The 23,337-nt window shown below is 37.3% G+C and overlaps 1 protein-coding gene across 2 annotated transcripts; it reads left to right on the top strand.

The window, feature by feature from the left end:
- Positions 1 to 936: 936 nt before the first annotated feature.
- On the top strand, positions 937 to 23,337 carry LOC109106613 (TGF-beta receptor type-2-like). Of its 2 annotated transcripts, none has more exons than XM_042772959.1 (7): positions 937 to 1,413; positions 6,222 to 6,378; positions 7,237 to 7,427; positions 14,809 to 15,611; positions 17,484 to 17,625; positions 21,264 to 21,391; positions 22,463 to 23,337. In XM_042772959.1, the coding sequence occupies exons 1-7, from the start codon at positions 1,335 to 1,337 to the stop codon at positions 22,649 to 22,651; spliced, it is 1,689 nt and encodes a 562-aa protein (XP_042628893.1). In that variant the 5' UTR covers positions 937 to 1,334; the 3' UTR covers positions 22,652 to 23,337. The 2 variants fall into 2 exon arrangements, with proteins under 2 accessions (XP_042628893.1, XP_042628892.1); XM_042772958.1 differs by lacking the exon at positions 937 to 1,413 and adding an exon at positions 2,364 to 2,523.

The raw sequence follows: 23,337 nt of genomic DNA, 5'->3' as shown, positions 1-23,337 counted from the left end.
CTTTTGCTCTCTATCTCTCAATATCTGCTGGCTGTGCACTTTTGTTCATGTTCTGACCTGTGTAAATACTGAGACACCACATTGTTCTGTCTTCCTCTCTCTCTCTCAAAAAAAAAAAAAAAATCATTAAAAAATCTAAAGGATCACTGTAACAATCAAGCAAGAGACAGCTTATGTCGGCCTAGCATTTACAAAGTCAGAGACAGCTGTATTCTAACTTGGTAAGGTTTAAAGTTGATGCCTGACATAGCAAATGATCACTTAGGTTGTCCACTATAACAAGTGTTATGGTATAATGATTACAGAGCAGCAACTGTTTCTAGAGGCAAAGGCACTGGGGGCACACAAACACATGTGCATGCACGTTTACCAAGCTATCTAAATGAAGTCATGCCATAGAAATACCATATACTTGTCAGGACCTCCCATTGACTTCTGTTGTACATTCAGCAAATTATGACAGCTACGGGTTAACCCCGCTGATCTACAATAGAGATTATATAGATCAGTGGTTAACCCTTTACTTATGTGACTGTTTAAAAGATCTCATATATGAAGCCATTTAGGCACTCACAAATAAAATGAGACAAAACTATACACAATTTTTTTATTTTTTATTTTTGGAAAAAGTTAGGTTAATTGGGGACATAGAGTATACAAACCATAAATACTTTATGTATCTTTCATTTAACGTAATTAGATGTGAAAAAAATATTTAATGTTCATTACTAGTGAGGATTTTGATTTAGGACCATTTTCTTCATTAGTCTACCATTTATATTAAATAAGTAAAACAAGAGCACATGAAACAAGTACACACACACACAACGTAATTACACACACACACACACACACACACATACACACACACACACACACACACACGTGAGCACTATAGACATATAGATATTTCAACCTCAAAATAAAGGAACCACATCAGACAAGTGAGAGCGTCGCGTTGCAGGCGTTCGTCGTCTTCAAACGACGCGAATCCCACGATAATACCGTCAGTGTGTCATTTAAAGTCCTACACAATGAAATTAGAAGTGAAGGCATATGTATAATAACAGGCTGAAGTAAAGGCTGTGTGTAGAGAGGGAGGGAGACGGAGGAAAGTCCTGCCCTTTCTGAAAGATTTCCTGTTTCGCTGGGCGAGCAGAAGCAAGCGACTCAAGCCATCGGATTCCCTCACAGTGACTGTTGACTTCAGCAGCATGAGACGCTCTCCTTTCCTCAGGATCAGCCGCTGAAATTCACTAGGCTTTCTGGTCAAACAACGCCAGCTTGGTTACGTTCACATTAAAGCGAGGGATACGGACAGCACTGCGTTTCTAATGGAGCATTATTGGCTTTCTCTGCTCTGTTGGGGGACTTTTTTTATTTCTTCGGCTGTCATGGAGCGGAGCGGAGTCGGTGAGTTAATATCTTGACACCTCTCGCGCTCTCCTTAAGTTGGCAGGTATATACGCGTGTAAAGGAGTGTTTTATGCAGGACACCCGGGTATTTATCATCTCCTGTGGCTCGTGTACTCATAGTGGAGCGTTTGTTTCTTGACTGCTTACTTTTAAAGGCGTGCAACAGGTGATGGCATTCAGTGAACGCCAACTTCAGCGTTATTTTTTCCTTGCAGTTTTCAGGAGTTACGTAAGAGTAAGAAGTTACACATAGCTATTTGCTCAGGTGTTTAAAAATGACGTCAGTTCCATAAAATGCAGTTTTATTGTCCTGTCCTGTGCCGACTAAACTTTGCACGTCTGCGTTTTAGACGTGAGTGACTTGGGCAGAGGTGTTGCTGTGTTTGTAAATCCGTTATCTTTGCGACTGTTTCATTACAATTGATGTCAGATTTATATATGTATGTATAGGGCCATGTAATGTAAATTGTAAGTTATATGCACCTTGTAAAGTGTCTCTTGAATGGTATGGTGATGGTTTTACTTTGTGGTGCCCAAATAAACCATGATGTTGAATGATTACATATTTGTGAACAATGAATAAAGATATAGCCTATTATTATATTGCCATGATTGTTTTAAAATATGACATGATGTCAGAACCGTTTCCTTTTTGTGTTACAAACTAGCTACTTTAAGATGACCTTAACGATAATTTATAGTAATTGAAGGAAATACGCAAAAGGATAGGAATGTTCAGAAAAAGCCTAGTTGTACTATGATACAAGTCGTTAAGAAACATTGTAGTATTATAGTGTATGAAATCATCTAAGTACTGTTATAGTGGTACTTTTTGGGCACATTTTTGTTGGCAGTCACATCTATTCATTCTGTCTCTTTATGCTTCGAAAGACAAGACATTCCTCGAATCGGGTGCAGGACATTTTAACATGTTAAGCTTGTTTCTGTTGTTATTCCCTCAAATGTGTGTTCACACAAGGGAACGCCCTTATGAGCTGACAGCTGAAAAACATTACAAGTTTGTCTTTTCAGTTGTAGAGGAAGTGTTTGACAGTGCGCGCAGGACGTTTTTCCATTTCAACCAGCCCTGCATCCTTCCTCACACTGGTATAAATTGTTTATCTCTCTCTGTCCTGTCATTAATTTCAGCCTCTGTGATTACAGGTTACTGTAGACACTAATTACACTCACTGAACTCCTCCCCATCTCACGTCTGTGATTATACAGCAGGATATGTTTGTCACATAGCGCTGTGTTTGGTGGAGCAACAGAGATATTTCTTACAGAAATCATATTTTCCAGATGTCCAGCTACATCTTTGCCACTTCCTGTTTCCAGCCTTGCTTGGCTGCATGTAGCTCTGCACACTTCGCTGCTGAAACACACTAGGGCTGTGTGTGCTATGTTTGAGCCACGTGCATGCGTTTTGCCCTGCTTGTTTTAGGCATTACAAATAGCATCAGACGCCCCTGTATGCAGGACACTTGCCTTCCTGCTGGTGTCTGCCCACATAGGTCAATTTGAGCTCATCCTGTCTTGCATCCTGCACTTAAATTCATAGTTTTATTGTTGTTGAGTCACTCTGCTGTCAAGTTTAAAAAGGAAAATTGCAATTGTGCAATTAATGGTGCACAGATTGTCCGAAATTTTACATTTGCATTTTGTACAGTTATTTTTGAAGTTCCTTATCAGACGTCATTAAATTAAGTTGACACCCTTTTGGGGCCCAGATGAACCTCCAGAGCCCTTTCTGCTTATCTGGATCTGCTACTTATCGTAATTTACAGTCCTTAAATGACGTTGGAAAACATATCTGAAAACCATTTATTCGCCAAACTTGTGTAAGTAATTTTCATTTGGCCCCTTAGGATAAGAATCACATATTTTAGGTTAAAAAACATATCCCTCAGGTTCAAATTTAATCGTTTTGTCTATGTTATGCATCCTGTCCAAAGGAAATAGTGTGAGGTAATGGCTCTGCAGTATATAATGTTATCCAGTCAGGCCGGGCAGTAGATAAAGAGTCAGTGAGCAGTGCTTGCAGAGTAAAAAAGCTTCTTTGTTGGCCGTTGAAGCCGTGTGAGATCCAGGCTAGTGGATGAAGGTTGTGAATCCGAGCTTATGTTTACCGAAGCCTCTCTGGGCCTCTGAGCCAAGAACTCAAAAATAGCTATCTCAGGATGAGAAGAGGGGTCACATAACCTCAAAATGTCGGCATCTGATTTGACCATATTTGTCTTCGTTTCCTCGTGGCCGACACAATCCCCTCTTGGCTCGCTCCAGTGAACCAGAGGTTAAAAGGGCACATAGTCCTTCTTATCTGCCCAGCTCATAAAACAGAGCAGGCAAAAAATGACAGTGGATTGACCTTAATACAAGATGTTATCGTATTTGTAGTTTTAATTTGCAGTATGCAGTCAAAACAAACCTATTATGCCACAAAACTGTGATGAACCAACACTGAATATTTGCTAGTGTTGCAAAGGTGAGTTTGTGTAGTGATTGGTTGGTAGTTTCTTCAGTAGAAGTGTCCTGGCTGTTATTCTGTCTGTGGAAGGAAAGCCACAAATCTGCCCTATCTGTGCTTCCTTCCTTGGTCGCCTGTTCCATGCTTTCCAGAAGAGCGGTGGAGACAGATTGAAGAGCGAGAGCTGAGTTAAGGGAAAATGAGGGTCGGAGGTCTTGTGATTGTCTGTCTACTATGTTATGGTGCTGCCTTCTCTGTATAAGAAAAGATTCCCATCACTGACCTGAACGTGAGGGATTAGTGCTGCTGGACTGATTTACAGGTGACTCCGGTTTCAATCTTAAGAGGCATTCACACTGACTGTGATTCATAAGTGAGAACAGGTCTTTGGTGATGAATCAAACTTCATTCATATGTGAATACAGCAACAACCAATGGGAGAGCAGAGAGTGGAGTTCATATCTCAATTGGATGCTTTCCGGCAAACTAAACTAGGGATGCAATATACAAAATTTAATATTGCTGTAAATTTACTTTACTATTTCACTTTAAAATTACGGAGCCCCGCACATGACATGCAAGAATAAAAATTGTGTGCACGATTTACTAATTAGTTCCCTGGATTTGCTAAAGCGTGCACACAATTTACTAATTCGTTCTCGCGATTTATAAATCGTGTGCATGATTTAGCAAATCGAGGGAACGAATTAGTAAATCGTGCGCACAATTTATAATTAAATATACAATATTGACCCATATGATAAATAAAAACAAAACTCGACTAATAACTGATTTTCTATTCTACTGGCAGATAGTGTAAATGCTGTGTGTTATTTTATTATTATTTGTATATCGTTATAGTCTTATATTTATATTTTAAATTGGCTTTTATTTTCAGTTTAGTTGTAGTCATTTTTTATATCCTTTTGTCAGTTTTCAATTTTTTTTTTTTCATTATTTTTAAATCTGCTTAGTTTGAGTAATTCTAGTACTTCAGCTTCTATTATTTCTATTTCTGACGAATATAAATATAAAAGCAATCTAAAACATAACCAATATTGTACTATATATAAATATAAATATGTTACATATATTTCTTTAATGGTCTAATGGTTAGAGAGTTGGACTTGTAACCCGAAGGTCCGACAGGAATTGTCGGTAGGGGGAATAGCCAGCGCTCTCTTCCACCCTCAGAATACCAAGAATGAGGTGAGACCATTGAGCAAGTCTCCGAACCCCCGGATGCCGCAGCAATATGGCTGCCCACTGCTCCGGTTGTGTGTGTGTGTTTGCACTTGGATGGGTTAAATGCAGAGCACAAATTCCGAGTATGGGTCACTCATACCATTGGCCACATGTCACTTCACTTTTGTGTGTGTATTTATGCATACATGTATACACAATACACACACATATATTATGTAAACACAAACATTTATTTGCGATTATTCGTGATTAAACGATTTGACAGCCCTAGTTTCTGGTGATCTTGAAGACCTTGATTAGCTTGTTCAGGTGTGTTTGACTAGGGTTGGAGCTAAACTCTGCAGGAAAGTGGATCTCAAGGGCCAGAGTTGATAAACCCTGCATCAGAACAGTACTGTGCAATTTTAATTAGTCTACTATACTATGATTAATGTGTTTAAATATCAAACAGGCTTTGTTGTATGAGTTGACTTCTAAGTCTGTCAGTGTTTTTGAATGACCGCTCCCCCTTTCAGTCCCGGAGAGCCAAGGTGGCCTTTTATCACAGGGGAGTCTAGGAGGTGTGTGGTACTCCGAAGAGCAGCTAAGCAAACAAATTACGTAATACAGTTTAACGACTTCTTATGGATTGGCCAAATGCAGACACACTGAAATTGAAAAACCAAACACACGTAGAAATGTCTCATGCTACCCCAAACTAGTAACCCCTTGTGTGTTTTTGAACTCACATTTTTGCTCTCTAGATTTACAGACTAAACCAGTGGCAGTAGCATAGCGTTTCCACTGATCTGAGGTCTTGATGTCCGTCTCTACTCTCAGAGACAGGAGCATGACGCCATTTGGGCTCTCTGTGCTGGTGTTTGCTTGATCGCATCAGTGCATTTAGGTCAGAGTCTCAGGAACCTGACAAGGGAGCTGGAGACGAAAGCACATCCAAACAGAGCATTGAAAACAGATAAAAGAGTGAGCAGCATGTAGATCTGATAACAAAAGCATCCAGCATTTCATCTTGCATGCTTTAATGGTCCCTTTTATGGACACTATTCAAGGGCAGTAGATGCAGTATTGGATCAGAAATGTTTAATAAGAGTAAATTGCTTTAATAGGTGACCTTGTTTCTGTTTTATCCTAGATGGGATGCATCCTTTACATAATTCAATTCCAATTCGTCAACTGTGTAAGTTCTGTGACGTGGAGGCATCCGACTGTAAAGGCTCAGGCACCTGTGAAAGCAACTGCAGCATCACTTCCATTTGTGCCAATACTGATGAAATCTGTGTGGCTATCTGGTACGTCACTGTTCAAGTCATATTCTTCCACAACTTTTTATGAAGTGTGAAACATCTGTTGTTTGCAAGCTTACAACATCTGGTTTGCACAACAGTCAGAAATCACCAATGAATCTTGTTCACAGCTTGCAGTATCATTCTCATATTTTTTTTTAAAAATGACTTGCTTAATAAATATGCTTAGACTCACTACATATTGTTCTAAAGAAAAACAATTAAACTATTCTGGCGCTGGAAATAGCTGCCCACTCCCCCGGGTGTGTGTTCACAGTGTGTTCACTTCTCACTGCTGTGTGTGTGCACTTGGGTTAAATGCAGAGCACCAGTTCCGAGTATGGGTTACCATACTTGGCAAATGTCACGACTTTCACTTTTTTTTTTCACTTTCAAAAGTGGTAGTTTTAATCTAAATGTGAGAACTTTCACCACTTCTGAAACAACTCTTCTTTTCTGCTTGCTTAACCAATATTATTATAACTAATATTATCCAGTAATATGAAAGTCTAATACTTCGTAATCCAATTAAATACCAATAAATATTATCAAGTGTCCTGTTTTACTATGAAATATGTGACATTGTGGTTAAATGTGCTGTGAATGTCATATCATGTTGTCTTCAATTATGGAAACAGTGCAGTTAAATATAGCCACAAGTCATTGCTGTATCTAAGTGCTTATTATGTTTACTGATATAGCAACATGGGGACATGCAGTTTATTTTTTATTGTCAATCTGTCACCTGAGAATGTAAAATAGCAAGTAACTTGTATTTTATTTTGACATAAGAACTGTCATTTGATATCATAATCCCTGTAATAACAGTCTATGTTTATGTTTGTGTGCTCTCGATGACATCAGGAGGAAGAGTGATGACAACAACACGATCGAGACGTTGTGCCACAAACCCTCTGAGCCACTCTACGGCATCATGGTGGAGAACTACAACAACACCAAGTGTGAAATGAAAAAGAGGATGTCAAACAGAGGCCCTTTCCACATGTGCTCCTGCAACGCCGAGGAGTGCAACGACATACTGATGTTCACGCTCCGTTAGTGTCTTTCTTCATTCTTTCTTTCTAGCTTTGTCTGACCTCCCTTTTTGTGTCATTAATAATAGTGGTTTAAGATGCTAAAGGAAATTTGTAGATTCAAACCATTTTGTCCTTTAGCAAGGTATTTCAGGTTGAGACAGCTGACAGGCCCAGATGGAATCTTCAGAATCACATTTTCTCTGCTGATTTTTAAGGAAAAACTGCGGAATGGATTTAAACATAAAACTTTAAAAAAGTGGAAGCATGATGAAATGTTTTAAATTCAGCGAATCACCTGGCCCCATTCTGGTAACACCCACTTTTCACAATCCAATCTATTGACAGAATGACAGAAATTACATTTAGATGCCAAACAGTGTTTTTATTGTTAACTAAAACAAAAACTATTAAAAATAGTTTTCACTAACTGAAATAAAGTGTAAATAAAATAGATAATAAATATTAGATGAAAAACATAAACTTATAAAGCTTAATTAGTATGGTTCATTTTGGCAACTAACTGAAATAAGTTAAATTACTAAAATTGCTAAAATTGAAATAAAAATATCTAAATGCTAAATGGAAGTATGAAAAAAAGCTAATAAAAATGACAAAAGCACATAACAAAATTACTTAAAACTATTCTGAAAATAAAAAAAAATTAAAGCGAATTCAAAATATTAATTAATGCTATAAACATATATAAATAATGATAAAATTACTCTGATAATAAGGTCAGGAATTTTGAAGAATTTTATGAATGACAGGTGTTCCAATTCAGTTGAAATCTGCAGCGTTCTGCAGTCACAGATTCCATGTGGGCTGCAAGTTGACAAGTGACAACCTACATCACATTTCTCTGAGGTTTTCCATTGACTATGGAAACACTGCGTAAGTGTATAAATAATGAACCGTGTTTCAGCTAGTTTTGGTTTTGATTTTTGGTTCATTGGTTTCACCACATTAGATAAACGGCACTCAACTGAGCTAATAAATCAATTGCAAAGCCTAGCAGAACATGTTTATCTACCACACACGAGCTGTACAATGCTAACTATTTAGCACTGGCTCGTAGCGTGTAACACGCTCTGGTATGTGAGCTCAGGTTGTCGTAACGTTCTAAAGCAGCTGCATTGTTGCTAGCCGGGCTGTGCTGTCTCAGGCAGACTTTCTACTGGCTTTGGTTGTGTGGACGGCTGAGGATCTCAGACATGTGGTTTCCTGTCTGTGTAACTTGAAGCAGAGACATCACAACCACATGGCAAAACAGCTGTGCACTAGGCATGCACTAAAATAACCTTATTTAACACTATTTGGAAAGTTTATTACATGTTTCGTACATTTTAAAGAGCCACATTTTCGTTTTTAAGCAAGGAATATCCGCAATGTATGGTTTCTAAATGAAACACAGAGCACAAATTCCGAGTATGGGACACCATACTTGGCCACAAGTCACATCCTTTCCTTTCCTTCTAAAACCTAAAACAGTACGTGGGGATTTCTGAGGTATGGGGTATCCTGAGGCGAGTGTGCTTCCTTCTTTCAGTACATAAACACAATTATCATAAGCTAATGAAGACAGATTCTACCGATTTTACTTTGAGGATATATGTTACAAAAAGATGTCGTTTGAGCAGGTGTTTGATGCCTGTAGTGTTTGCTATGTAGGAGCAGTCGAGGGAGGCTGTAATTCCATCCGGTGAAGGAGGCCTCATTCCCTGCCAGAGTGAGGAAGTATCGCAGGAAGTCCATGTTTACTTATTGGATAAGTTCCATGGCATATTTCTCCAGAAATGCCAGGCATTGTTTTCCTGGACCATAAAATTTTTATGACATTAACTGTTGCTGAGAGCCTGCACGTTCCAGCGATAAGCTCCCTATTCTGTATTGGACTGGAGATGCCGCCGTTTCTTTGGACTTCATTATGGCAGCTTCATGGTGTACACGCCAGTTCGTGATTATATTCTGCAGAGCAGAGCTTTGTCATATAGCAATTTCACACATATTTTTTTGCTGAATCAAATAAACTGAAAGTCAAGCTTGCACTGCTTTTGGCCTAGGTGGACATTTTAGGTGGAAATACTCTACAACATATATTTCAAGTGCCCCAAAACCTTCTTTCATCATCATGATGGGTTACAAGAGGAACTGTCAAAAGTTTATATTGAAGTTAATCATGAAGTTATTTTCATTGTTACGGTTTTTCAGTTACAGTGTCAGTACTGCCATATTTTCTTAGAAGTTTTTTAAAGCGGATATTTAATTTTATTTTTATTCTTACGTTTTGTATTTTAATTGAATTTAATTATAAAAATATTAGCAAAATATAAAAAAAACTTTATCATATGATATATTCTTCCACATTTAATAGTAATACATATATTCTATTATATATTATTTTATAATATTATCACCGAATAAACCCGACAGGATGATCAGGTCTTGTGTCATTCTGAAGACCGGCTGGATGTTCACTATATAACTTATTGCATGGCAACTTCCCTCATTAGTAAATAGCTGGACACAAAATATTGATTTGAGTTTAAATATTTTATTCTCACTAAACATGAAGCTTGCACAAAAAAGCAGTTCCTAGCAAGTGTCTTTTAGCCAAGACGAATTAGTTCAAACCAGACAAACATTTAAGTATTTGAGTTGTTTATATTATAAGTGTGTGAGTTTTTTACTTTTTTTAATAAGTCTTCCTATTAACACAAGAGGCAGGATTTATCACATGAACCAATCAGAGCCGATCATAACCAGTCATATCCAATCATATCACGATGGAGGCATTGCCTCCTCTGATGTGACTTTTCCCATTCATTCCCCATTCATTTTAATTATGTAGTTTGTAGCATTGCATTGTTTTATTTTTGTACTACAATTTTTTTTCTCATCCAATTTTTTGAAGAGGCGCTGCCTCCCTTGCCTTCTCGGAGGGTGAGACACTTTACAGTGTGAAGAAATCAGTGAAAAAAGGATTTGAATCTGAAAAAAAAAAAAAAAAAAAAAAAAAAAAAAAAAAAAAAAAAAAAATTCAGTAACACTGATGAACAAATTATTGCAACGGATAAATAGTGACTGATGTATTGGTCTATCCACAGTCTTCATCCAGTAGGATATTCCTACAATATTTAATTTCCACATTCAGAGCCATTATGGTGTTTGCATATGTGAATGCTGCATCAGAAACTGTCTGTCTGCATGAAGACATCATTATGCCTTCAGACAAATAAGCTTCAGACAAATGAATAGAGCTTCATCTAGAAAAAAGAGAAATGGAGAAACAGTGGTTAACTGAGGATTACTGTCATTAGCAGACCAAAAAAAAAGAGAAAGAAATGTTGTAATGCAGTTTCTGCTAAAATATATCTGATTCACTTGCAGACTGTTAGTGCTGTTCTTCAAAATGGAGTTTATGCAAACATTACAATAAGCAACCACTGAGTGGAAACATAAACCAAGGAAATGGTTAACGGTTTAATGAAAGTGATTTTGTAACATGATGTTCTACAGTTTAAATTTGGCTCTGAAATGGGATGAGGATGAGGTATGAAGACAGATTGATGTCACTGATTGAAACAGACACATTTGCTGCTACTCTCTTCACAGTGATGGCCGTTATTGCCTGAGTCCTCCAGCAAAAGTACATTTGTTTCTAATAAGCAACTCATAAAGCTTGTCAGAAGGAGCGTGTTGTGCTTTTCATTGTGGTTTGCACACATGTTTTTCTGTTTTTCGACTTGTAAACGTGATTGGCTCAATCGGAAGGAACATGAAGTGAATATGGAACCTTGAACTAATTTTTGACAAATTTATCAATCTATTCATAGTCATTTAAACTATTATGGAAAATCTGTTATTTTTTTAATTTTATTATATTCCAATATTTAGATTCCATAGGATTTAAATTCAGATTCCCAACACTGCTGGTTTGATTACCCATATACCATGCTTATTTTGACTTCATCTTACTGTCGCACAAAAATGACTGATGCCAAAATATTCTTTGTCAGATCTTGTGGAAAGTACTCATTATTTTTTTCCAGGATGATAATCCAGGCCATTTGCCTGACAGGACAAATAAGCAGCAGCATGTGTCTGTCTCACTGGAATATTTCCAACCTGACAGTATGTTTCTACTCAGTTGATCTTTTATCATAGGTTATTTTGATGGAAAGAAGAACATAAAGGAAAGGGGGAAGAGTGCAGACTGAGGATCTGCAGACTTTATTTTCAACCCAACTCCGACCTGCACGTATATATATATGCTGGCTCGCAAACACATCCACACTCACATGCTGAGGAATCTTGGCCTCCGGTGATAGAGCCAATAGTTAAGAGGTCTGAGTCACAGAGAAAGCCAACAAGAGACCAAGAGGGTGTTAATGAGAGAAAAAAAAGAAAATTCAGACTTGTTTGCGGTATGAGCCATGCTATAAAACAAAGTCGTAGTCATAACAAACAAACAGTAACAGGTCTGTGTTTCTCATGTAGAGCATATTAGTAATCTGAGTCTGGAAGTACTCCTGCGTACTCTAAACTTGCATCGGGACAGGGATGTAAAAGGCAATAACGTGTACATATGGGAATCCTCACTTTTAATTCTGACATTTTCAAAATTAAGGCAAGCACACCATGTGCCCAGCCAGCAAATGAAATCAGGGTGAAGCTTGTTTGGCATTGATCATTAGTACGCAAGAGGGTGGAGAGAATTGGCCTGTCTACATTGATAAACTTAAAGGATATGTGAAAAATGATTTATTATAAGTTCTCACCAACTCTGATGTTTTGAGCCATATGGCTCTTTATCAAACCAATCAAAAAAAAAAAATTATCTTACAATTATTTAATGCATTTGGGAGATGCAAAGTGACTTACACTGCATTCAACAAGGAAACAGATGATTCTTCTGCACAATCTGACTTTGCTGCAGCCTGGAATTGAACTGCTGGTTTCGTCTGGCCAGAGGAGAACTGGCCCCCCAACTGAGCCTGGTTTCTCCCAAGGTTTTTTTTCTCCATTCTGTCACTGATGGAGTTTTGGTTCCTTGCCGCTGTCGCCTCTAGCTTGCTTAGTTGGGGACACTTCATTTAGAGCGATATCGTTGACTTGATTGCAAATTATTGCACAGATACTATTTAAACTGAACTGAGCTGCATGATGACATCACCGAATTCAATGATGAACTGCCTTTAACTGTCATTTTGCATTATTGACACTGTTTTCCTAATTATTGTTGTTCAGTTGCTTTGACGCAATCTTTTTTGTTTAAAGCGCTATATAAATAAAGATGACTTGACTTGACTTGACTTCAAGCTCTACATTTTTTTTTTAATTCATGTATTCCCTGGGAATCGAACCCATGGCATTGCCGTTGCTAGCACCATACTTTACTGCTTGAGCAACAGGAAGGCAAAGGTCATGTAAACATGGGCAGAAATTACCTAATTAAATATACAATATCGACCAACACTCTTAGAAACCTAATATGGTACAGATAAATTCTGCATCCTAAATGAATCCTTTTCCAGTTACTGTAAGTGTGACCAATGGTAGTAGTATTAGTGGTGTTCACTAATGCACTAATGAGAAACATGTCTAATGGTTGTGAGAAGCAATTACATTTTAATAGATTAACTTGTGAGTCAGAGGCTTTGGAAAGTGTGATTCACTTGATTCTTGTTAAGACCTTGGCACAGATATACAGTGATGCGTTTAACAGTGGAGCCTGCAGAAAAGTGCCTCTTATTACCTGATAATGTCATGCACCGCAGCAGTGTGCCTGGCATCCTGTTTTATATGGCTGGAAAAGGCTCTGTGATTCCATGCCTGTTTATATTGGTTGTTTGGCTTGAGAAGAGGTTTCTGTCGCTGTATGCGAGGAGTTGAGTGCTCCCTCTGCTACGCATGTCTATGCTTTTTGCATCTGTTTTCCTGTGGCTCAGTGGTAGAGCATTGTGTTAGCAGCACAAAAGGTTGTGGGTTCGATTCCCAGGGAACACATGTTAGGTTAAAAAAAATGTTAGCCTGAATGCACTGTAAGTCACTTTGGATAAAAGTGTCTGCTAAAATGCGTAAATATTTTTGCTGACTCTTCTGTCTGCCAAACGCTTTGGCATTTATTGACGGTTTCCCTCTCTCAGTGTTGTGTATCCATTTCTGTTCTTTTTATGTCTGTGTCTCAATGATAAGGCGTGTCTGTGTGTTTGATGGAAGCATGCAGACAGACGAAACACTGACTCCACTCTCTGCCCACGTAGTTGGCAGCTCTCACTTTGTCTCTGGTTTGAACCTGCAGCGCTAGGGCTTCCAAGCCTGTCCTCAGGTTGGCAGGCACACATCGTAGCAGAGTAAACTTTCCCTTGAAGGATGAAGTCACAGAACAGTCTCTCACTGTGCAAGATTTGCTCAAGCTTGCACAGTGAGCTTTTATCATTAACTGTGCAAGTTAATGATAAAGAGTTCAGTTAACCTGGGTACTAGGTAACTAGATGGTTATGGCTCATATTTTAAATGGCTCTAAACTTCTCTGCTAAGTAGTCAATTAATAGATCCTTCTATCCAAAATGACTTAGAGTATACTTTGCTCAAGGTCACAAAGATTCACTACCTTTTACTAGAATGCATATCATCAAAAAAAAAAAAAATTAATGCAAAAACTTTGATGCATTGAGATCTTTTGAATTTTATCAAATGGCAAGTTGTAATACTTTTTTTCTGTTCTAGATATTGCAATAAGTTATTAATCTTATAATTAATCTTTTAAATGTTTTATTATTCTTTTATTTATAGTTTTCTTATTTTAATACATTCATTGTAAATTAATTTACAAGTTATAGTTATTTTGTTTCTAAATTAAATAAAATGCTGAAATTATTAAGTAAATAACATGTTATGAATTTATTTACATATTTTGCAAATGTGCCCTGTATTGCTATATTGTTAAGCTAAATTTAATTTGATCAAAATTAATAATAATAATTATTATTATTGTTATTATTATTATTTTATAAACTAATTGTTAATTAGTCTTATAATTATTTAAAATTAAGTTGGTTTATTTTAATAATAATAAATCAAATAAATAAATAAAATGTTTTGCATTTATTTATTTATTTACTTAGATTTTTACAAATTCCTAGTGAGACCAAATTGTTTAGTCAAATTGAATTTGATCAAAATAATAATAGAATTAGCTGTTTATTATTATTAAATGTATTGTAATAACATTTTATTTAGGTACTTTAAGTAAATTTGTCTCAACTTTATTTAATTTTCTTATTCACTTAACTATTTTTTATAAATGTTCCCAGTAATGCTACAATGTTTAGCCAATTTGAATAAGATCATTTGCTGTGTAGAGGTAAATGTTGACATTGTTATGCTTTCTCTCCAGCTATTGGTCCAGACCCCACAAATAACCAGGTGGTGTTGGTGATCCTGGTCAGTTTGCTGCCCCTCCTGGTTCTGGCTGTGCTGGTCATCGCCTCCTTTTACTGGTATCGCATGTACCACCGCCGCAAACTCGATGAGTGGGAGACGAAGAAGCCGTCAAAACGCAAGGGCCCCAAAGGCCCGCTGGACTGTAGCGATGCCTGCGCCATCATGATGGACGATGACGGCTCCGACAGCAGCTCCACACATGCCAACAACCTCAACCACAACACAGAACCTCTGCCCATCGAGCTGGACCTTCAGGTGGGCAAAGGCCGCTTCGCCGAGGTTTACAAAGCCAAGCTGAGACAAAGCCCCTCGGAACAGTTTGAGACAGTCGCGGTGAAGATCTTCCCCTACGAAGAGTACGCATCCTGGAAGAATGAAAAGGACATCTTCTCAGACATCAATCTGAAGCACGAGAACATTCTGCACTTCCTGACGGCCGAGGAGAGGAAGGTGGAGAAACAGTACTGGCTGGTCACCGCCTATCATCCACACGGGAACCTGCAGGAGTACCTCATTCGACACCTCATCAGCTGGGAGGACCTGCGGCTGCTCGGGAGCTCGCTGGCACAAGGTGTTGCTCATTTGCATAGTGACCACACCCCTTGTGGGCGGCCCAAAGTGCCCATCGTTCACCGAGATCTGAAGAGCTCTAACATCCTGGTGAAGAATGACCTCACTTGTTGCCTCTGTGACTTTGGACTTGGTCTCCGTCTTGACAACTCGCTGTCAGTGGATGACTTGGCCAACAGTGGACAGGTAGGTTATGCAACAATATTTCATCTTCATAGTTGGATTTAGACTGTCTGTCTGCATACAACAAACTTTGGTTAACACTACTTAAAAAAAATGCTTATCCATTACTGGTCAAATATATATTTTTTAATGCTTCTGTAAGAAGTCCCTCACCAAGGCTGCATTTATTTGATGATAAATACAGTAAAATAGAAATATTGTGAAATATTATTACAACTGTTTTCTATTTGAATATATTTTAAAATGTAATTGATTCCTGTGATGGCAAAGTTGAATTTTCAGCAGCCAATACTCCAGTCTACAGTGTCAAATGATCTTTAGAAATCAAAAACATAAAAAAACAAAAAAAAAAACAGTAAATTATTCCAAAAAGTATTTTGACCTGTAGTGTAAATGCATATATGGAGTATTAATTTAATTTCTTCAGATTTAATATAAATGCGCAAGTATGCAATAGAGTGCATCCCTCAGGTGGTCCCTAAAGTCAAAGTCAATTTTTTTTTTCTCTCTTTTGAGAAATCGATTGATTTGTATTTTTTTTTTCAAGGCACTATTACCATGAAGTTCATTATAACTTAAGATTCCCCAATAGGTAAACACATCAGAATGAAAGAGATCAGCAGCAATCGTCCACTCACATAAAATATCGTGAATGATTTCATTAAGACAAATATATAATATTTAATATATTGTTGTTATACTTGCAACAAATTACTGTAAATCAGTGGTTTAATATTGTACCATTGGTTTTTATTTTTAAATCCCTATGCAAAAATAAATGGGAATAGACCAGTGACTGTTGCACTATTGGTTGATTAAACCTTAGGCTTTAAATAAAAAAAGAAAATATATAAAAATAACATTTTTAAAAACACACACACGAAAATGTTTATTTTATTAATACTGAATCTGATTCTTTCATGGAGTCTGTCACCTGAAGCTTAACTGAAACTTCATCAACCCCAGTGCAGCACTAGACTTCCTAGATTCACTTGCTTGTATTGCTTGGTAAGTGCCAAGTGAAGCATTGGCATGGTCTATGACTAAGTTGTGCAGATTTACAGTGGTGGGCACGTCATGTCATAACTTGCAAGGAAAGTCCCCTCAGCCATCTCACCATGTGCGAATGTGTGTTTTATACATGTGCACCCTTTGTTCAAACTGTCTGCTCAGATTTATGATTCACGGGCTGAAAATGAAAAGACAAAGGTGGCGAGTGAATCAGTAATAAACTAGCTAACAATCACCTGACTCTGCACCGTCTACCCAGAGTGCTTTGATGTATGTCAACATTCAGTTGGTCTCAGACTGTGACCCCTATAAACATTCAAAGGGAGTTTAGACTTAAGTGCTAAGGTTGCGATTAATTTATAACATTTTAGATTTGTTGGTTCATTGGTGGGACCTTTTGTACTCTTAAAGTAAGGTCAAGTAATGAAGTGAGCTGAAGTGTTTTGAAGTTAAAGGAATAGAAAATATGTCGAAATAGCTTGGTTCCCTCAAAACAACAACAATAATAATATTACCAATTATTACCATTATTATTAAATTTGTGTTATATGATCATATAAATTAAGATTTATACATAATAAATTTGTGTTGTCATAAAACCATAAGAGTTATTTTTATTTTGTTATTTTATTTAAGTTGTTGTAATAATAATAATAATTGTTGTCAATCATCACAATTATTACTAGTTATTTTTTCAGATTTTTTTATTTTATACAGTATATATAGTGTGTGTGTAATAATAATATAACTGATAAAAATGAAATAATTTTTACTAAATGCTGTGTTCATGCGGTCATGACATTCAGAGATATGCAACATCAAACTTATATGCAGTTAAAAAAGTGTCCTGCATCTGATTCTCAGGTGGGTACAGCCAGGTACATGGCTCCAGAAGTGCTGGAATCAAGGATCAACCTTGAGAACATCGAGTCATTCAAGCAAACCGATGTCTACTCCATGGCCCTAGTGCTGTGGGAGATCACGTCCAGGTGTAACGCCATCGGAGGTGAGTACAGAAACATCATTGAGATCTCACTCGGAAACATAGCTGTTATTTTGGCATTTCCTAAACCAATATGGTTAGTAAACTTGAGACAATGCTGTCGATTCTGCCTGTAATTGTCCCTCAAGGAGAACAGGGATGAAAATAGGCTTGCTTTTTGTCTGGTTCTGTTAGTGGTACTTTGTTTAGTTTTTTTGCTACCATTGTTGGGCTATTGTTTGATTACACTGCATGGAAAGCCCACTGCAGCCCACAGTGTGTTTTGACCAATTTGCAGCTTCCTGTTATTGGAGGAGCTGTTTTTCAACAAGAGCAGAGATGGTATGGCATACTCCTCACTCTATTTGGGGAATGTGTGGAATGTCAAGGGCTTCCTAAGAACTTTCCCTTCTTTGGTCAGGTGGGAAGACAGATGCCTACTATATATTCATCTTGGAAAGTGCTAAATGCACAGGATGGATGAAGCCGCCTGGATAGATAATATTTATTAGAATTTCTCCATTAGTTTAATCCTATCTGAATGAATAAGACTTAATCATTAAGAGCCATATATATATATATATATATATATATATATATATATATATATATATATATATATATATATATATATATATATATATATATATATATATATATATATATATATATATATATATATATATACACACACACACACACACACACATGCATACATATGTATATATAAATATTTATTATTTTTTATGATTTATTTTTTTATTTAATATATAAAAAAAAAAAAACATTTTAATTAGTGTTTTGGTGTGTTTAAAAAAGTGTTTTTTAAAGGAATTAGTACTTCTACTAAGGAAGGGTGCAGTAAATTGATCAAAAGTCACCATAAAAACATTTATAATGTTACAAAAGATTTATTTTTCAAATAAATTCAGATTTTTACTTTTTTACGTTCTATTCAAAAAAAAAAAAAAAAAAAACTGAAAAAAATGGATTGCAGTTTCCACAATATTAAAACTATTAAGCAGCAACAACATTGCTACCAATAAGAAATGTCTCTCTAACTGCAAATCCGCATATAAATCAGCATATTCTGAAGGATCATGTGACATTGAAGACTGGAGCAAGGCCGCTGAAAAATGCAGTTTTGCCATCACAGGAATAAACTACAACTGAAAATATATTTAAATAGAAATCAGTTATTTTAAATTGCAATAATATTTCACTATAATACTGTATTTTATCAAATAGGCTAAATGCAGATTTGGCGAGCATAAGGTTTTCTTTCAAAAACACTTACAAATTTTAACATATAGCAAAATCTTGTTAGATTTCTCTGAAAACAATTTTCATTTTGCTTCCCATGTAAATGTATCTTTAAGTATTTAGATATTTTACTGGAAAACTAAACAAAAATACAAGTCAAAATTCTGCTAACGTTGAATGAAGGTGCAGCGATTTACTACTTTAATCAACTTTGGTAATATGAGTGCCAGTGTATTTGCATGTGTATATTGTTTCACACAATGTCCCTCTGCCTGTGTCGAGTTGTGTTACCCACATGCCCCTGCATGCCCTCTGTGGTTGACGGGTTGCAGGAGTCCTTATCTGCAGAGCTGGAGCTGTTTTCACTTCAGTTTGTGTTGAGGGGGGTAGAGACAGACATCCCAGGGTCTGTCTCCCCTGTTGCAGTACCACCTTCAGAATGCAATGTAAAAAACCGGGGATCTCTTTCAAAAAGGGGTAAAATAAAAAGAAACATTTAGGGATGTAACACTTGCAGACGGCAGCTGCAGAAGTCTATGTGTGGGTGATGGTGAAATGGAAAGCTGTGGCTGTGTTGTTCTGCTGTGGCTCAGTGTGTATGCTAGTAAGTCCTGAATTAGCACGGGGTGCGGCCTGGTCTGGAGTAGAGCAAACTTGAGACCCTGCCAGCCGAGGAGAACTCCCTCCCTTCCTCAGAGAAAGATGGAGGTAAATGGAGGACAGCAGCTGGCTAGCAGGTGGTAGAACCCCATGCAGGGTGGCCATCCATCAGTACAGGTCTCAGATTCACTGCCGCCACGCCTCTCACTGACTCGAGCTCTTCACAAACACACAAAAGAGCCAAGGGTGTTGTGCGCTCATGATCCACCCCGAAATTTTCTGACTGAAGCCTGAAAAATCCTCTGGTCTGGCAACATTGCTGCTGCATTACTCTTTAGGCAATGTTTAAATAGGTCCTAGTGTTTAAACACTGTCTGCCCTGACTGACTGCCTCTCTCACTGTGATTTCTGAACTCTTAAATCTCTCTTTTTTTTGTCTGTGCATAATAAATAAAGTCGTTATTTTTGTTTTCTTCGTGTACAAAAAGTATTCTCGTCACTTTATAAAATTATAGTTGAACCACTGATGGCAGATGGACATACTTTTATGGACCTTGACACTGTTATTTATTTGGCAGTCTATGGGACAGTAACAAGCCTCCTGGTTTTCATCCAAAATATCTTAAATTATGTTCCGGAGTGTGGCGTGGGTTTTAGGGGTTTGTGTAGATTTGGTTGTATTTGATTGTTTTGATTAGACAAACAAAGGTTTTAGTATCCCTTTAAGGGGAAACTGTAGTAAAAAAAAAAGTGCTTCCCTGGATACTGGGTGTGAGGCTTCAGCCGGCAGGACATCTGTTCCCAAAACCACGGCATTCCTCACATAGCGAGTGCATTTGAGTAGCTCAGCCCCTTGAGCAAATCAAGACGTATAGAAAAAGAGACTGAAAAAGAAAGACTCTAGATTACTTTAATGCTGCAAACTGCCGTGTGTCCTCGTCTATGGACTGCATGCATGATAAGATCCGATTTTGTCCGTTTTACCAGCATCAGGTCAGACCCTCACACGGGGCAGTGAGGATGGCAGAAATAGCACCGCAGAGGCTGGAGTATTTTGTTTAAGAGCTGAAACAGGGGAAGTCCACTTGTCAAAAACAGGATGCGTTCGGTTGTGGAGTCAGCTTCTCCGCAGGGGCCCAATCACAGTCCTCCACTTCCTGTCCCAGGCGGCATGCTGGCCTAGCCCCTTCCTGAAGGCCAAGAGCGCTGGGCAAGAACCACAAAACACACTCTCCAATCAAGAGCAATTCACTCCAAAGTTAACGCTGTAATTGATTTTATATTGGCCGAGAAGAGGACAATAACTGCTGTTTTATGACATCTCCGGGTGTTTGAGGGAAACTGGAGGTTTTGGTGTTTCTTGTAGATTTTTTAGCACAGCGTGTGTGTTTGTGTGTTATCTATAGCTGGCTCTGGTCAATTACTTGGCTATGGAGGCTGAAGACAGATATATAATTGAGCCTCTGCAGCTGCAAGTTTCACAAGGTCTGGAAAATCTGTTTTTGGAGCTCATTAGCACAGTCCAGTTATTAACCTCATATTTCATCAATTTGTTTTCATTAACAAAACGAAGGACCCACAGACTCAGCATTGTCTGATGGAGCAACTGATTTTGTCCCATTTTTCTCCAGATGCCACATTTGTCAGTTTTACTGGATAGAATAACCAGAGCATATGAACCATGCTTTCTTTTCCCCATTCAGGGTCTTTTCCAGCTTCCAGTTTCCAACCTCAGTACTTCTTATAACCAAATGGGATATATGTCTGATTATCTGATCGTCTCGTGTGTTTCTTTGCAGAGGTTAAAGACTACGAACCTCCGTTTGGCTCAAAAGTCCGAGAGCACCCCTGTGTGGAGAGCATGAAAGACAATGTGCTGAGAGACCGGGGCAGACCAGAGATCCCCAGCAGCTGGATGAAACACCAGGTAAAACAGCATAGGGTTGAGTTTGATTTCAAAGCATGGTGAAAGAGAGCATATTAGCTGAGAGACAAGCAACTCTTTTGGGGAGCTTTTGGAAAAAGAGCACATTTCTTTGAAGAGATGATGATATGATCAGTTATATTACACTACTGTTTAAAAATTTGGGGTCGGTAAGATTTTTTAAAAATAAATGTATATTATTCAGCATCTGAATTGATCAAAAGTTACAGTAAAGACTTTTATAATGATGCAAAATATTTACATTTCAAATATATGCTGTTCTCTAGAACTTTCTATTCATCAAAGAATCCTGAAAAAAAAGTATCACGGTTTCCATACATATATTAAGCAGCACAACTGTTTTCAACATTGATAATAGTAAGAAATGTTTCATGAGCACCAATTCAGCATATTAGAATGATTTCTGAAGGATCATTTGACACTGAAGACTGGAGAAATGATGCTGAAATTTCAGCTTAGCATCACAGGAATAGATCACATTTTAAAATATATTTAAATAGTAAACAGTTATTTTAAATTGTAATAATATTTCAGTTTTAATGTATTTTTGATCAAATAAATGCAGCCTTGGTGAGACTTTTAAAATAACAATAATAAAACAAAACAACTAGTAGACATAAAGACAATTTTTTACACAACATTTTATTAGATTTCTCTGAAAACAATGTGTATCTTATGTAATTTTGCTTCCTATGTTAATGTGTCTAGTTTTAATGATGTTTGGATATTTTTACTGAAATACAAAATACTGAGTAAGAAAACTATTTTGTGCTGTTTAATTTTATTTGTATTGGTTTGACTGTCAAACTGACCCCAAACATTTGAATGGTAGTGTAGTGACAAAAATTAAAAGAGGGTAAAAAAAAAAAAAAAAAAAAAACACTAGGACTAATTAGTTTTGATCCCAAATATGTTGATTAGCTTAACTATTATTATAGCTATAGTTGATTAGTTGAATAAAGTCCTAAATAGTCAAAAAAGTATGCACATGAGATGACGAAATATTGTCTATTGTAATAATAACGCACTGTAAAACACTTGTTTTATTTCAAGGGTGTGGCTACAGTCTGTACCACCATCAACGAGTGCTGGGATCACGACCCCGAAGCCCGGCTCACGGCACATTGTGTGGCTGAACGCTTCAGCGAGATGGACGACGACTTAGACAAGTTGTCCACCTGCAGCAGCTCTGAGGAGAAGATTCCAGAAGATTGCTCCGTGAGCGTGAGCGATGACAAGTGAGAGAGAAAGGTCACTCTTTCTCTCTCTCTGCAGAAACTGAATGTTTGGATCCTTCCAGTGGGGTGGAGTGGAAGAATATGGCCTTTTCATTAAGCTTTTCATAACCAAAGATTTCATGCACTTTATCAGATTATGCATAGCTCACACTGAGGAAGGTCATGCTACCGAGCAAGAGGAGCTGGACAGATGCTGGTTTTCTCCTCTGAGAGCTGACCAAGAGCCAAATGTAATCAGGAAAATGTTATGCCTCAACACTAAAGATTCATAGGAGATTATAAGATTTTCTACAGATCACTTCAGGATTTTCTAGATTTATGGAAGAATGGGTTAAGTGAGAGATTTGTGTGTTTGTGTGCATGAGTGTGTAAGAATACTAGCGTGTGTGTTTGGAGTTGCTTTTGCCGAGAAATGTATTGTGCTTGTTAGCCAAAGAAAAAAGTATATTGTAAATACTGCTTTTGACATAAAAATCAACCCACACTATTGAGAGAGCCAAAAAGGGAAGAGTATATGCTGCACATACCAAAAATGTGTTAAATGAACAGTATTTTGAAGTTCACAAAGTGCCTCATATATTCACATATCCTGGATATTGAGTTGTGCTTCTCTTTTACTACTTTTTTATGTAATATATTGTAAATCTTTGATGATTAAATTCCAATTCATGTACAGTATCAACACTAAAA

The sequence above is a fragment of the Cyprinus carpio genome, chromosome A16, assembly GCF_018340385.1.
Source record: "Cyprinus carpio isolate SPL01 chromosome A16, ASM1834038v1, whole genome shotgun sequence".
NCBI lineage: Eukaryota > Metazoa > Chordata > Actinopteri > Cypriniformes > Cyprinidae > Cyprinus > Cyprinus carpio.
Note: the sequence above shows the minus strand (reverse complement) of the source record. Positions and strands in the feature narration are given on the sequence as shown.

Bases quoted from the DNA above. Each gene is read 5' to 3' on its own strand.
- LOC109106613 (XM_042772958.1), top strand. From the start codon at position 2,379: ATGTGTGTTCACACAAGGGAACGCCCTTATGAGCTGACAGCTGAAAAA. The intron at 7,428-14,808 runs GTTAGTGTCTTT...CTTTCTCTCCAG, and splicing joins CATACTGATGTTCACGCTCC to CTATTGGTCCAGACCCCACA. The intron at 15,612-17,483 runs GTAGGTTATGCA...TCTGATTCTCAG, and splicing joins ACTTGGCCAACAGTGGACAG to GTGGGTACAGCCAGGTACAT.